Source organism: Phacochoerus africanus, chromosome 11, assembly GCF_016906955.1.
Source record: "Phacochoerus africanus isolate WHEZ1 chromosome 11, ROS_Pafr_v1, whole genome shotgun sequence".
NCBI lineage: Eukaryota > Metazoa > Chordata > Mammalia > Artiodactyla > Suidae > Phacochoerus > Phacochoerus africanus.
In genome coordinates this window covers 52,318,486-52,335,628 of record NC_062554.1, presented here as the reverse complement: position 1 = coordinate 52,335,628, position 17,143 = coordinate 52,318,486, and the positions used below count along the sequence as shown (strand labels likewise).

Genomic DNA, 17,143 nt, shown 5'->3' with positions numbered 1-17,143 from the left:
ATACAGATGTTAGCTGACTTTGCATCAGAAATAATGGAAAAAAAAAAAAAGGAGAGCGATAATGTAGAGCAGAAAATGAGAATTACATATTCAAAGCAATTAAAATTTTTAACCTTAAATCTTTAATTTTAATTTTTAACTAAAAATTATCAGTCAGAATGTTTTAAACAAGACAATTTCCCTTCAAAAATGAAGGTAACAAAGACACTTTCATACTACTAAAAATGAAGAGAATTTACAAACAATCCCTGGCCTCGCTCAGTGGGTTAAGGATCCAGCATTGCAGTGAGCTGTGGTGTAGTTCGCAGAGGCAGCTCAAATCCTGCTTTGCTTCGGCTGTGGTATAGGCCAGCAGCTGTAGCTCCAATTGGACCCCTAGCCTGGGAACCTCCATATGCTGCAGGTGTCACCCTAAAAAGATAAAAAAAGAAAAGCTAAAGGAATTTCTTCAAGCTAGAGGAATATGATAACAGATGGAAACTTTGATCTACAGGAAGAAATCTAGTGTACTAGATAGAGTAAATGTGTAAATTTAAGACATGCATACAACTTATTTCCCCAATTTTAAAAGTTATGCCTGCTTAAAGATAATTTTTTTTTTTTTTAACCTTTTAGGGCCACACCAAGGCAGCATCTGCAACCTACACCACAGCTCATGGCAAGGCCAGATCCTTAATCCACTGAGCAACGCCAGGGATCGAACTCGCAACCTCATGGTTCCTAGTCGGATTCGTTTCCACTAAAATTATTTTTAATCTAAGTAGATGTATTTGAAAATAACAGCACAAAGAACAGGGGAGGTCCCTGGAACCAAATTTTTGAAAAGTTATTATTTGTAAAGGAAGTAGTTGAATATTCATGTCAATTGAACTGTGATAAAATATAGTAATCCTTAGGGAAAAAAATCATTTAAAAATATGGAAGTACAGCTAAAAAGCCAATAGAAAATTAAAATGGAATATTAAAGATATTTGACCAACTCAAATAAAGGCAGAAAAGGAAGACGAAAAGAACAATTGATTGGGTCAAACTGAAAAAATGGTAGACAAGGCGTTCTTACTGTGGTGCAGTTAGTTAATCTGAGCTTGGGTCACTGGGAGGAGTGGGTTTGATCCCTGACCTGAGAACTTCCATATGCAGCGCATGCAGCCATTTATAAAAAAAAAGAAAGAAAGAAAGAAAGAAAGAAAGAAAGAAAGAAAGAAGAAAGAAAGAAAAGAAAGAGAGAAAGAAAGAAAGAAAAGAAAGAGAAATGGTAGACAAAGTATCAAATAGTAAATAAAAATCAATCATCAATAATTGAGAAGGACACATTATCACTACAGTAGTCATCCTATCAAAAGGAAATTATATGAGATAACCAGCCTATAATCTTTTAAAATGTCAAGGTCAAGAAATATAAAAACTGGAGTTCCTGCTGTGGCATAATGGTATTGACAGCATCTCTGCAGGGCCAGAACACAGATTCGATCCCCGACCCAGCACAGTGGGTTAAAGGGCATTGCTGTGGCTGTGGATCCTGGACCAGGAACTCTGTATGCTGTGGGGAGGACCAAAAAGCAAAAAAAAAAAAAAAAAAAAAAAAGAGAGTGAAAAGAAAAAAAAGAAACAGCTGTATCTCTGGTTTGACCCCTAGCCTGGGAACTTCCACAGGCCTGGGAATTTTGGAAGTTCCCATCATGGCTCAGTAGTAATGGACCTGACCAGTATCCATGAGGATGAAGGTTCGATCCCTGGCCTCAGTCAGTGGGTTAAAGATCCGGCATTGCCATGAGCTGTGATGTAGGTCACAGATGCAGCCCGGATTTAGGCGTTTTGAGGCTATGGTTACAGCTCTGCAGGCCTAGCCTGGCAACTTCCATATGCTACTGGAGATGCCCTAAAAAGACAAAAAAAAAAAATAAATGGTGAATTTTATGGTATATAAATTATATCTCAATCAAGGTTTTTAGATTAAAAACAATTCCCAAAGCTTTGAAAACTCAGGACTATAATTCTAAATAATCCATGAGTCAAAAAAATGAATCGTAGAGAAATTAGAAAAAAAATTCGAGCCAGATAACAAAAATACAACACATGAAAATTTATGGCATGAAGTAAAGTGATACTTAGAGGGAAATTTATGATTTTGAAATACTCATACACAACGCATATAACTGACACAGGACTAATATCTTGAATGTCTGTATTTACTGGAAACACAGAGGACAGAGGAAGCATAGAAACTAGACCAGAGTGACACAATCAGCAAATTCAGGTTAAAGAAAATTATACAGTAAACCAGCTGGATTCTTCTACCAATAAATTGCAAGTGAAAAAATTCAGAGAGAGGGAGGTTCAAAAGGAAACTTAAAAGACCAAAAGCAACTTAGGCATTAGTCAATTGCTACTGTGGACTTTATTTGGATCCTGATATAAAACATACTATAAAAAATATGAATGCAAACTCTGAACACTGAATAGATATCAATGAAGAGCAATGGAAAAGGGTAATCTTTTCAATAACCAGTGCTGAACTGGATAGCCATATGGGGAAAAAAATGAAACTTGACCTCCACCTCACATTATACACAAAAAACATTTTCACGTGGATGATAGATCTAAAGGTGAAAGCCAAAACTTTTTAGCTTTTAGAAAATAACTCACAAGAAAATCTTCATGATCTTGAAATAGGGACTAAGTTTTTAAGTAGGAAACAACAACTGCTGGCCAAAGGAAAGTCTTATTTTTTTGTATTTTAGGGCTGCACCTGCAGCATATGGAGGTTTCCAGGATGGGGGTTGAATTGGAGTTGTAGCTGCTGGCCTACATCATAACAGCAATGTGGGATCCGAGCCATGTCTTCAACCTACACCACAGCTCATGGCAATGCTGGATTCTTAACCCATTGAGCAAGGCCAGAGATCCAACCTGTGTCCTCATGGATATTAGTCAAATTCATTTCCGCTGAGCCACAAAGGGAACTCCAGGAAAGCCTTAATTGGACCACATTAGAACTACAATCTCACTCAAAGTGTGAAACAAGAAGCCACAGAATGGGAGAGTATACATGTAACATGGGTAACTGACAAAGAATTAGCATACTAGGAGATCCCGTCATTGTTCAGTGGTTAATGAATCCAAATAGGAACCATGAGGTTGCAGGTTCGATCCCTGGGCTCGCTTAGTGGGTTGAGGATCTGGCGTTGCCTTGAGCTGTGGTGTAGGTCGAAGATTCGGCTCAGATGTGGTGTTGCTGTGGCTGTGTGTAGGCCGGTGGCTATAGCTCCGATTAGAAACCTAGCCTGGGAACCTCCATGTGTCATGTGCGGCCCTAGAAAAGACAAAAAGACAAAAAAAAAAAAAAGAATTAGCATGCTAAACATACAAAGAACTGAAATCATTATGAAAAAGAAAAAAGCAATAGGAATATGAGCAAAAGAACAGGCACATCCTAAGACACTCAACCTCATTTAAACTTAGGAACAAGCAAATTAATACCACCCTGAGACATTATACACCAACAATCTTGTGACAATTAGACTAACGATATCGAATACAGGTGAAAATTTGGATTACTAGAAACACATTCTGCTATGAAAACTCTTTTGCTTTAGGAGATCATTCCAATCTGGGTTTTTGTGGTTTTTTTTTTTTTTTTGGCTTTTTGTCTTTTTAGGGCTGCACCCACGGCGGCATGTGGAGGTTCCCAGGCTAGCAGTAGAATTGGAGCTACAGCTGCCGGCCCACACCACAGCCACAGCAATACATGATCCAAGCCCTGTCTGTGACCTACATCACAGCTCACAGCAAGGCCGGATCCTTAACCCACTGAACAAGGCCAGGAATTGAGCCCACAACCTCATGGTTACTAGTCAGATTTGTTTCTGCTGCACATGTTGGGAACTCCCCAGACTTTTTTTAGTAATGGCATATTCTTTTCCTACAGCAGTATAAATTGGTACATCACTTTAGAAAACAATTTGCCATTATTCTACTGAAGTTGAAGATATGCATACCCTAAGACCTAGTAATTCTACTCCTAAATATATACCCTAGGCTCTAGGAACTAGAGAAACTCATATACACGTACAAAAATGTTCTTAGTGCACTGTTAATGATACTATCAATCTGTCGATAATCCAATTATCTATTCACAGTAGAATGAATACACATCTAATGGCATGTTCATAAGTGGCATCCTGTATAGGATTATGCCATTACTGTATAGTAATTAAAATCAATAAATTAAGAGCTCCCACTGTAGCTCTGTGGGTTGAGATTCTGACTGCTGCAAAAGTGAGGGTTTGATCCCTGGCCTGGAGCAGTGAGTTAAAGGATTTGATGTTGTGACAGCTGTGTGTAAGTCACAGATGTGGCTCAAATTCAGTCCCTGGCCTGGGAACTTACATATTCTACAGGTGCAGCCATAAAATTTAAAAAAAAAATGAATTAGATGCATACAATAGCATGAATATAAAGAACAACACAAAAAATATATATACAACATAATTTTATTTATATAAAGTTCAAAGAAGCAAAACTAAACTATATAATTTTAAAAATATATAAATAGCTGAGAAGACTAAAGAAATCAGAAGGATTATTACAAAAAAAAATTTAACGATTACTTTCAAGGAAAGGGAGAAGACTGTGATTGGGAAGGCGTACATGAGAAGGCTTCTGAAGGGTCTGGAAATGATCTTTCTTCAACTGAGTTGTGGTCAAATAGATGTTGACTTACAATTGCTCGTGAAACTGTATGTATTTTATATATTTATATTTATCTCAACAATCACACACACCACACAAACTACACACATACACACACAACATTGTGGATCTTCTCATGAAAGTTTTAAGCTGTTATAAACTCTTCTCCCAACATTCTCATACTTATTTTCATTCATAAGTACTTGTAATAATGGGAGTAAATACCTCCACCCAACACCATAATGAACACTGCACAAAAATCATGGCAGGTTATGTTGATTGAATATCTGTTTGTGCAACCAGTATACTCTACTTTTCATATACATTAACACATTTAAGATGAAAAACAATTCTAAAAGGTAACTATGATCAACCTCTGTAGAGGTAATTGCCAATGTTCACATAATCATAAATGTCAAAGCTAGTCAATCTGAACTGAAATTTTCCTACCATTCTACACAAATTCCAACAGTTGATAAAGTTTACTAACCCTTTATTCACCTTCCCCTTACAATATTCTATGGTATTTTCCTCCCCTGATATTTAATTACTTCATCCATTTATTCAACATTCATTCAGTCAGCACATTTATTTAGTATCCACTATATTTCAGGTACTGCTCTATATAAGGATATACAGAGGTGAAAAGGAATGATGAAGTCCAAGCTTATGTTGCGGTGGTGGAGGCAGGCAATAAACAAATAATTTCAGATAGTCATCATTCTATGAAGAAAACTGAATAATGTGATAGTGATTGGGGGTAGCAGAAAGATTTGGGCTGAGATTTGAATGCTAAATCAGCTATGTACACTATTGGAAGGGGTTCCAGGCTGTGTCTTATAAACATCAAAGCCCTGAAAGGGGAATGAGCCTTGGCATATTCAGTGAACAGAAAGAAGGCTGCTCTGTCTGCAGTACAGTGAGCAAAGCACAGAGGGTGAAACATGCAGGGCCAGGTCAACCAGAGCAGAGAACTTAGATTCCATCTTAATCCAGTGGGAAGCCATTGGAGGATTTAAGCAAGAGTGTCACAGTACAATTCACCTTTAAAAAAAAAAAACAACTTAGGAGTTCCCACTGTGGCGCAGTGAAAACAAACCCAACTAGTGTCCATGAGGATGTGGGTTCAATCCCTGGCCTCGCTCAGTGGGTTAAGGATCTGTCGTTGCTGTGAGCTGTGGTGTAGGTTGCAGACTGGGCTGGGATCCTGCATTGCTGTGGCTGGCAGCTGTAGCTCCGATTCTGCTCCTAGCCTGGAACTTCCATATGCCGTAGGTGCAGCCCTGAAAAGAAAAAAGAAAAGAAAAAGAAACCTGAGGAGGAGATAAAGTTGCTGGAACCAGAGTAGTAGCAAAAAAATGGAGAGAAAGGTTTAGCTTCCAGATATATTTTGAGGGGAGATCAAATCAACTGAATGGCTATTTCTTTGTTAACTATTTATTGCATGCTATCATGCATTAGGCACTGTTCTAAATGCTGGGGATGTAGAACTGAGTAAAACAGATAGGATCCCAACCCCGAGGAGATTATATAGTACATATTCCAATGAGGGAAACAGACATTTAATAGATGAAACAAATAAAGAAAATCTATAGGAGTTCCCGTCGTGGCGCAGTGGTTAACGAATCTGACTAGGAACCATGAGGTTGCGGGTTCGGTCCCTGCCCTTGCTCAGTGAGTTAACGATCTGGCGTTGCCGTGAGCTATGGTGTAGGTTGCAGACATGTCTCGGATCCCGCGTTGCTGTGGCTCTGGCGTAGGCCAGTGACTACAGCTCCGATTCGACCCCTAGCCTGGGAACCTCCATATGCCGTGGGAGCGGCCCAAGAAATAGCTAAAAAGACAAAAAAAAGGAAAAAAGAAAATCTATAATGTCAGATAGTAAAAGTTATGATGAAAAGTAAAGGAAAGGAGTTCCTGTGGTGGCTCAGTGGCTAAAGAATCCGACTAGGAACCATGAGATTGCGGGTTCGATCCCTGGCCTTGCTCAGTGGGTTAAGGATCTGGCGTTGCCATGAGCTGTGGTGTAGGTCACAGATGCAGCTCAGACCCCGCATTGCTGTGGCTCTGGCGTAGGCTGGTGGTTGCAGCTCTGATTAGACCCCTAGCCTGGGAACCTCCATATGCTGCAGGAGCGGCCCTAGAAAAGGTAAAAAGACAAAAAGAAAGAAAAGAAAAGAAAAAAAGTAAAGGGGAAAGAGTGGCAGAGGTACAGTAATATTTTAGGCAAGTCAGGAAAAAGACTTTGCATAGGAGGTGATATTTAAGCAAAGACTTCAAGTGAAGAACAAGCTGTACCAATAGTTGGGAGTAAAGTACTCCTGGCCGAGGAACAGCAAAAGACCAGACCTCAAGGTGAGAATGTACCTATGTTGTGAGCAGAACAGCAAAACCAAGTATAGAGCAGAATAAGCAAGTAGGACAGTGGCAGACGAAGCCAAAGAGGACAGATCCCATAAAGCCACATAGGTCATAGAGAACATTTTGAATTTTATTTGAAGTGTGATGAAAAGCTATGAGAATTGAAAGCAGGAGAGGGATACCTGATTTACATTTTAGAAGGATTATTTTGACTGCTTTTTTGAACTGTTAAAGGATAAGTAATAAGAGAGAATGGTGGCTTTGACTAGAAGGATACTAACAGGGGTGTGAAGGGGAATATATTTTGTATATATTTGTTGAATTAAATTGGAGGTGCTGAATTGAATAAAAAAATATGAAAACCATATCAAGGATGATTTCTAGGAATTCCCGTTGTGGCACAGTGGAAACGAATCCGATTAGGAACCATGAGGTTGCGGGTTCAATCCCTGGCCTTGCTCAGTGGGTTAAGGATCTGGCGTTGCCGTGAGCTGTGGTGTAGGTCGCAGATGCAGCTCGGATCTGGTGTTGCTGTGGCTGTGGTGTAGGCCGGCAGCAACAGCTCCGATTAGACCCCTAGCCTGGGAACCTCCATATGCCACAGGTGTGGCCCTACAAAGACAAAAAAAAGGGATGATTTCTAGAGTTTTGGCTTAAGAAAAAGGGGAGCTGAATGTAACATTTACTGATATGGGGGAAACTAGGGAGGACTAGGTTGGAGGACAGGGATCAAAAGTTTGTTTGGTTATGAGATGACATTTAGTCAAGGGTAAATGTCAGATAGGCTGTGGTTATAAAAGTCCAGAACTCAGGGAGTTCCCATCATGGCTCAGTGGTTAATGACCAGTAACCATGAGGACGCAGGTTCAATCCCTGGCCTCAATCAGTGGGTTAAGGATCCGGCATTGCCCTGAGCTGTGGTTTAGGTTGCAGATGTGGCTTGGATCTGGCACTGCTGTGGCTGTGTTATAGGCTGGCAAGTGTAGGTCCAATTCAACCCCTAGCCTGGGAACTTCTACATGCCACGGGTGCAGCCCTAAAAAGACAAAAAAAAAAAAAAAAAAGTCCAGGAGTTCCTGTCATGGCGCAGTGGTTAACAAATCCAACTAGGAACCATGAGGTTTCGGGTTTGATCACTGCCCTTGCTCAGTGGGTTAAGGACCTGGTGTTGCTGTGAGCTGTGGTGTAGGTCGCAGACACGGCTCGGATCCTGCGTTGCTGTGGCTCTGACTTAGGCCGGTGGCTACAGCTCCCATTAGACCCCTAGCCTGGGAACCTCCATATGCCGTGGGAGCAGCCCTAGAAAAGGCAAAATGACAAAAAAAAAAAAGGCCAGAGCCCAGGAGAAAGGTCAAAACCAGAGATAACTTAGTCTGAGAGTTACTAGTAGCTGGCTGACAATTCTCAAGAACAAAATTTCTTTCACATTTGGCTCAATTCTTAGAAGCCGCCTAAAGGTTCAAATTTATTTCTCCTTTGGGTATACTGCAGTAAGGTAATTTACCAGGATATACTATATGTGATAAACTCTACAAAATTTCATGTTCTTGGCGTCACACTAAGATAACTAATTTTTTATAAACTAACAAGAAAACGGAATACTGGGTCCCAGTCAAATATACTTAAAAGTTAAAATCCGTTTTATTGGGAGAACAAGGGCTTACTAAAACTAATAGGTAAAAGAGTCAGGAATCAAATCTATTTCCATTATAGCTTTCTTTTTCCATCCTCTTTCATTCCTTGCCACCTAGAAGCTTAGTCACCAATAAATTCACAGAGTTAGCTAGTTCACTTTCAAAATAAAATTTATTTCTGTAATAATTAAAATATGGCTGTGAAAGTAGAAAATAATATAGAAAAATATTTAAAATGTGCAACAGTAATTTAGAGTAAAGGTAGTTAAGCACTAGGGTGTATGCTCAACTTCTATTTGAAAGACTAATTAGTATTTTACATATTATTAACTATATCAGAAAAAAACAAATCTACTTGCAATTTTAATTAATAGTTATAATTCAAAATCAGATTTATAGACCTGATCAGGCCCTTCTGAAAATTTAAGTACAAATCTTGGGGATAAGATTTTTGAAGTTGGCTTTATTTCACAGACTGATAAGCCTACTATCCCAAAATCACAAGATTGTTTTTACCAAGCCATCCACGTAATTATGTCAATGTGGAGGAAATATGCACTTTTTGGATGAAACCAAATGTTTTGGTAAAAATGGGACAGAAGTATCATCTTTCATTATATTGGTATAAAAGTTGGTAAACTCATGTACCCCCAAAACTTGGTTTCCACCACATGGGTCTCAAATTCAGACACTAAACGCAGATGAAGAAATAGCTAATGAATTCTATCCACCTCTTGCCCAAAGTTGTACTTACAATTAAGATATAGGTATTACTTGTATGAAGAACATACAAAAAGAATTGGAAAATGTTTGGCTAGAGGGAAGACAATTCTTTGGGGACTATTGTTTGCAGTTTGCAGAATAAGATAATCTTCTCTAGGAAGAATAATGTCCACATAGCAGCACTATATTCACCAGGAATCCCAGAGCCAGCAGATCTATCATGTGGCCGGAAGCGAAACCTTCTGGCTGCTTACAACATCACTTAGCTTCCCTTTAATCTTCAGGAAGTGTCTCTTGAATTCCAATCCATCACCCTATATTAGGAATAAATAATAGCCAAAATTAATGTCAAATAAAAGAGATTATGCCATAAAATCAAACTTTCTTTAGTGTTAAGTAGAAACATCCCTAGATACATTCAGGTTCTCTTATGAGGACAGAATATCTTGCTAGAAGAAATGGCTATATAAATAATTCTGATTTTGCAATGAGATCTTGCTGTATAGCACTAGGAACTATGCCTTATCACTTGTGGTGAATCCAAAAATGTATGTGTAACTGGGTCACCACACTGTACAGCAGAAAATTGACAGAACACTGTAAACCAGATATAATGGAAAAAATAAAAATCGTTATTAAAAAATAATAATAATAATTTGATTTTGAGGCCCATCGCTGCTCCCACAACACTGGGCCCAGAAAGCAGAAACAGTGGTAACAGTCGTTTCAAGTGTTGGTATATCTGGACATATGACATTGTTTTTTATGGGCACTGGGAGCTTATAAACTAAAAATAAGCTACACAACTACACGTAGGTCTTGCCAAAATACCATGGTTACAAAGCCAGTGATTCTGTTATGAGAAGAATTTCACTATACTAGAATCTTAATTTAATTTCATACCAAGCACGTGGACATTATTATACCAAATCTCAAATATAAAGAATATGACTTACTCCTCCAACCTCATTTAGAGCCATGTGCAATCTCTTAGGAAATAGGGAAAATGCTATTTCGGTCTCATATATCAATGGCTTTATAACCTCGGAACCACTAATTTCTAAAGAGAGAATCAGAAATGAACTCTTCATATATGAGTATTAGTCACAGAACTGCTTATAACATAAAAGTTCATTAATTATAATGTGCAATTTTTGGGGGGTCTTTTTAGGGCCACACCCCCGGCATCTAGAGGTTCCCAGGCTAGGGGTTGAACCAGAGTTACAGCTGCTGGCCTACACCACAGCAATGCAGGATCTGAGCCACGTCTGCAACGTACACCACAGCTCAGGACAATGCTGGATCCTTAACTCACAGAGCGAGGCTGAGGATCAAACCCACAACCTCATGGTTACTAGTCAGATTCGTTGCCTCTGCACCACAATGGGAACTCCATAATTTGCATTTTGAAAATCATAATTTTATTAACTCAGAACCATTATATTCAAATTTAGTAAGAAGTTTAGAATGCTACAAAATATTAAGGGTAATTAAGAGTAATTATTTTAAGAGTGAAAATCATTTAGGACTATTTTTATTTTCTTATTTGTTACTTATTTCTACAAAAAAACAAAAACTTTCATAGTAAAGAAAATGTCATTTGAAAAAACTGTGTTTTAGAAGAATAACGACAATAGATGTTCATATTAACTAAAAATACCAAGTTACCATATATTTACAAATATAATGCCATTAAAAAACTCCACATAAGAATATTTTCATATAGTACATAAATAGTAGTCAGGCTATACTAATAGTTATTCTGATATAATACAATATCAAAAATAAATCTGTGTTCTACTTGGATAAAATTCAACTTGATTCTTATTTTTATCTTTTTACTTTTTTGTATTTTTAAAATTTCTAAAATGAACATGTAATACTTCCTTAACACAGCAAAACAAAGTCTTTTTTTTTTTTAATGTGCTATTCTACATACCTTAGAAAGCCGGAAGTCAACCAAAATCTTCTCATCCATTTCTACCAAATTCACTTTGAAAATCAGTTTATTGTTTCTTCTATCAGTTGTTGATACAGTAACCTAAGACAACAAAGATAAGGTTAAGCCAGATGTGTGGGTAGAAAATACTCTAAATAAAAACTATAAGTTCATTTCAGCGATACTGGTGGGATAAAAATTTGAGAGGCATTTCTATAACGGGGCAGTGGCAGCTAAAACTCTCACTCCTTCCAGGGGTTTTCCTCTCCCAATGGGTATGTGTGAGTCCAACCAGACCTATTTGTAAACAGGACGCAGTGCCATTATTAGGGATTGAGTCTATGTAAACTCCTATCAACAAAATATATTTAGTATTTTACCAAAATATAACTGAGAGAAGAAACAATTGAAGAAAATAAAAGCATACTGAGAAGGAGAACAAGACTATTAAAACATAAGAAAGAAAAAGAGGCCAGATTTGTGGGTGAAAAGCTACAACAGTAATCAAGAGATGGCAAAGGTCTTGAGAGGCCTTTCAACTTCCACTTTCTGTTTTGGAAGCCCAGGCTAGAAGGGTGACAGGGGAAAAAAGGCCCAACTAACAGCTAGCACCAAGACTGCAAATGTGGTTGAGTCTATCTTAGACCACCAGCCACAGTAAAGTCACCCACTACAGCTTGATGAATGAACCTAAGCAAGATCAGCAGATTTGCCTGGCTAAGCACAGCTCAAAATACAAAAACATCTATAATAATTCTCACTTCAAGAAATGACTCCTAGGAGTTCCCGTCATGGCTCAGTGGTTAACGAATCTGACTAGGAACCATGAGGTTGTGGGTTTGATCCCTGGCCTTATTTAGTGGGTTAAGGATCTGGCGTTGCTGTGGCTGTAGCATAGGCTGGTGGCTACAGCTCCGATTGGACCTCTAGCCTGGGAACCTCCATATGCCGTAGGAGCAGCCCTAGAAAAGGCAAAAAGACAAAGGAAAAAAAAAAAAAGGGGTGGGGGGGTTCCTGTTGTGGCACAGCAAAAATGAATCTGACTAGTAACGGTGAGGTTTCGGGTACAATTCCTGGCCTTGCTCAGTGGGTTAAGGGTCCAGCGTTGCCATGAGCTGTGGTATAGGTTGCAGATACAGCTTGGATCCTGTGTCACTGTGGTTGTGGTATAGGCTAGCACCTATAGCTCTAATTGGACCCCTAGCCTGGGAACCTCCATCTTCTTCAGGTGCAGCCCTAAAAAGAAAAATGAAAGAAAAAGAAAACTAATAGCAAAAAGATAGAAATAAGTCATTTCTTATCAATAATTATGTTGGGAGTTCCATCCTGGCGCAGTGGTTAATGAATCTGACTAGGAACCATGAGGTTGTGGGTTCGAGCCCTGGCCTCACTCACTGTGAGCTGTGGTGTAGGTTGAAGATGCAGCTTGGATCCCACATTGCTGTGGCTGTGTGTAGGCCGGCGGCTACAGCTCTGATTAGACCCCTAGCCTGGGAACCACTGTATGCCGTGGGTGCAGCCCTAAAAAGACAAAAACAAAAAACAACAACAAAAAAACCCAAAAACCAAAATAATCATGTTAAATGTAAATGGATTAAAGTCTTGAATTAAAAGGCAGATTGGCAAAACAAACTTAAAAAACTTAAGCCAAATATATACTATCCATAGACTCAATTTTTTTTGGCTGTGCCCATGGCACACAGAAGTTCCTAGGCCAGGGATCAAACCCACACCACAGCTGTGACCTGAGCCACAGCAATGACAATGCTGGATTCTTTAACCACAAAGCCACCAGGGAACTCCCAAGAGACTCATTTTAAATTAAGACACAAATAGCTTGAAAGCAAGAGAAGGGAAAAAGTAATCCATGCAAACTACCATCAAAACAGAACTGAAGTGACTATACTAGACTAATATCAAACAAAAGAGACTTCAAAAATTTTTGCAAGAGATAAAGGACAGTAATGTTAAATGGATCAAGAAAATTAAGCATCAATAAGACACTGCAATTACAAACATATTTATCTAGAATCCAAACTCTAAAATTTATCAGCCAAAAACTAACAGGGTTAGGGAGTGCCTGTTGTGGCTCAGCAGTAATGAACCCTGTCGCGAGACAAGTTTCTACAATGTTTTCTTAGCCTCTTTGCTGAAAACGCTATCTTGTCCTATTTTACTTTACCCTATCTTCCTGCTTAAAAAACAGTCGCAGTGATGTGAATGACTTAAGCTTAAGAACAAAGACCTAAAGGCATAAGTTATTCATAGGGTCAGCTGAATGAGGACTTAATGCATTGGTCTAGGCACACCAAACCTGTGCAGACTGGCACTCCCATTTGCACAGCATGACACGTCCTCTTAAGAATAAAAGAGGAGCCCCATAGCCCCAAGGGGTTTATGAGGGGTTGTTAGCTGGATATGCATTAGCAAAGAAGAACCAAGGTGCAAACCTAGGCACTCTGGGTTGTTGTAGATAGGTACGCCACCTGCAGAAGCACAATGTGGTTCTCTAGATGCTATGCATAGATAGCTGACGCCAAGCTTCCTCAAGAGCTAATGATTGTTAAATGCCTAAAGGTCAGAGTAAAAGCTTAATCAGCAACTGGCTATGTGACTTTTAAAGTAACTTAAAAAAACCCCTATATCCTGCACCTACAACCCCCTTCTCACGTGACATTATCCTAAAAAACACAATAAAAGCAGTGTGGTTTCCTAAGGCAGTGCTCTTGGTCACTGAGACCTTGAGTCCCCCAGTTCCCACCTTTACTTAAGATAAATGTCTGTGTCTTGTTTTATGTTAACTTTTTTCCTTAAGTTTCATAGCATCCATTCTTCAGCCCCATCCTGCTGAGCTGGTCTTGGCAGAACCCAACTGGTATCCAAGAGGACATGGGTTCAATCCCTGGCCTTGCCCAGTGGGTTAAAGGATCCAGCATTGCCATGAGCTGCGGTGTAGGTGATAGACTATGGCTGTGGCGTGGGCTGGTGGTTACCAGCAGCTACCGCTCTGATTCAACCCCTAGACTGGGAACTTCCACATGCTGTAGGTGAAGCCCTGAAAAGACAAAAAAAAAAAAAGGCAGAAGAAAAGAGAACACTTCCTAACTCATTCTCTAAGGCCAGTATTACCTTAATACCAAAGCCAGACACCACAAGAAAACTACAGACCAAATCCCTTTTGAATACAAAAAAAAAAAAAAAAGTTCAACAACATTCAGATGCCAGCAAACTGGCAAAACAAGAAAAAAACAAGGCAAAACAAGAAAAAAAATGAAAGGCATCAATACTGGAAAGGAAGAAGTATATTTGCAAATAACATGACCTTATAAGACTATACTAAAGAATCTGCCAAGATGGAGACAGAGCTATAACGAATTTATAGGATATAAGTTCAATTTAAAAAAATCTATGCATAGAGTTCCTGTCATGGAGCAGTGGTTAACGAATCCAAATAGGAACCACGAGGTTGTGGGTTCGATCCCTGACCTTGCTCAGTGGGTTAAGGATCTGGTGTTGCCATGAGCTGTGGTGTAGGTTGCAGACGCGGCTCAGATCCCGTGTTGCTGTTTCTCTGGCATAGGCCAGCATCTACAGCTCCTGATTGGACCCCTAGCCTGGGAACCTCTATATGCCGAGGGAGCAGCCCTAGAAAAGGCAAAAAGACGAAAAAAAAAAAAATATATATATATCTATGCATATCTAACAATGAGCAATTTGAAAATTAAATTAAAAAAAAAGAATTCTATTTACAATAAAAACAAATAGAATAAAATCTCAGGACTAGGAGTTTCCACCATAGCGCAGTGGGAATGACTGCATCTTGCAGAGCCAGGACACAGGTTTGATGCCTGGCCCAGCACAGTGGGTTAGAGGATCCAGTGCTGCCACAGCTGGGGCACAGGTTGCAACCGTGGCTCAGATCTGTTCCCTAGCCTGGGAACTCCATTTGCCGCAGGGCAGCCTAAAAAAGAAAAAAAAAATTTTTTAATGAACAAATAAATAAAATCTCAGGACTAAACCTTCCCAAGGAGGTAAACTGAAAGCTACAAGATATTCTTTACAAAATTTAAATAAATGGGACAACATCCCATATTGATGGATTGGAAGACAATATTATTAAAATAAGAATACTCCCCAAATTAATCTACAAAGTCAATGTAATCCATATAAAAATTCCAAACACCTTTTTTTTTTTTTAAACAGAAATGGACAAGCTGATCCTAAAATTAGAATAGAAATGCAAGGACCAAAAACAGCCAAAACAATCTTAAAAAAAAAAAAGGAATGAAGATTCACATTTTGTAATTTCAAAACTCATCACACAGCTAAATAAGCAATCAAAACAATATGGTACTAGAATAAGCACAGATATACAGATCAAAGGAAAAGAACTGAGAGTCCAGAAATAAACCCATACACCTATGGCCAATTTTTTTTGAACAGAGTGTCAAGATGATTCAAAGGTAAAAGAATAGTCTTTCCAATAAATAGTTCTGAACAACTGGACATTAACGTGTAAAAGATAGGATTTGGACCCCTACCTCACATCATATACAATATTTGACTAAAAGATGAATTAAAAACCTAAATATATGTGCTAATCTTATTACAGTATTAGAAGGAAACAAAAGTATATATCCTCATGATCCTGAATTAGGCAACAGTTTCTTAAATTTGATATCCAAAGGACAGCAACAAAAAAGAAAAACACACACACAAAACAACAACAACAAAAACACACACACAAAAGCACATGCACACAAAAAAGAAAAACAGATAAACTGAAATTTATCAAAATTAAAAATCTGGGGGGATTAAAGGACACTAAAATGTAAATAGAATGAAAGAATTTTCTTTCACAGAATGGGAGAAAATATTTACAAATCAGGTATCTGATCAAAATCTAGTATCCATAATATATAAAGAACTCTTAAGAACTCAACAGTAAAACAAAAAACAGCATAGTTAAAATATGATCAAAAGATTTAAACAATATTTCTCTAAGGAAGATATATAAATGGCTGATAAGCATAAGAGAAAATGGTCACCATCATGAGTCACTAGGGAAATACAAATCAAAAGCACAATAAGATAACACTTTACATACAAGGAGAGCTATAATTAAAAACATATAACTAACAAGTGTTGGCAGGGATGTAGAGAAATTGGAACCATGGCTGGTAGGAATGTAACATGGTATAGCTGCTTTGGAAAATCATTTGGCAGCTCCTCAAAAAGTTAAGCATAGAGTTACCAAAAGCCTGAGCAATTCCATTCATTGGTACATACCTAAGAAACTTAAAATATATTGTTCTGGACTGAAATTGTGTCTCTTCTAAAGTCATATGTTGAAACTCTAATCCCTAATGCCTCAGAATGTGACTATGTGGAAACAGGGCCTTTAAAGAGGTAATTAAGTTCAAATGAGAACATTAAGTGCACCCTAATCCAATGTGGCTGATGTCTTCATAAGAAAAGGAAATTAGGGTACAGAGATAGATAACATGGGTGTACATGCCAAGAAAAGGCCATATGAGGAAGTGGTAACGGGGTGGCCATTTAAAGCCAAGGTTTCATAGGAAACCATCCCTTCCAGCACCTTCATCTTGGACTTCAGAGTCTAGAACTGTGAGAAAATAAATTTCTGTTAAGCCACCTAGTCTATGGGATTTTATTATGATAACCCTGGCAAACTAAAACACCTATGTTTACACAAAAACCTGAAACATTCACAGGAGCATTATTCATAATAGCCAAAAAATAGATATATCCTAAATATCCATCAATAGACACA

General features: G+C 38.5%; 1 protein-coding gene across 2 annotated transcripts in view; it reads right to left on the bottom strand.

Annotated features, from left to right (window-relative positions):
• Positions 1-8,840: 8,840 nt before the first annotated feature.
• Positions 8,841-17,143, bottom strand: part of CHEK1 (checkpoint kinase 1) — a 30,620-nt gene continuing 22,317 nt past the window's right edge. For both annotated transcript variants that reach the window (XM_047753507.1, XM_047753508.1), the window contains exons 12-13: positions 11,350-11,451; positions 8,841-9,724 (exon numbers count right to left, since the gene is read on the bottom strand). In XM_047753507.1, the coding sequence (XP_047609463.1) occupies positions 9,629-9,724; positions 11,350-11,451 (198 nt within the window). In that variant the 3' untranslated portion in view covers positions 8,841-9,628. The remainder of the gene's footprint in view (positions 9,725-11,349; positions 11,452-17,143) is intronic.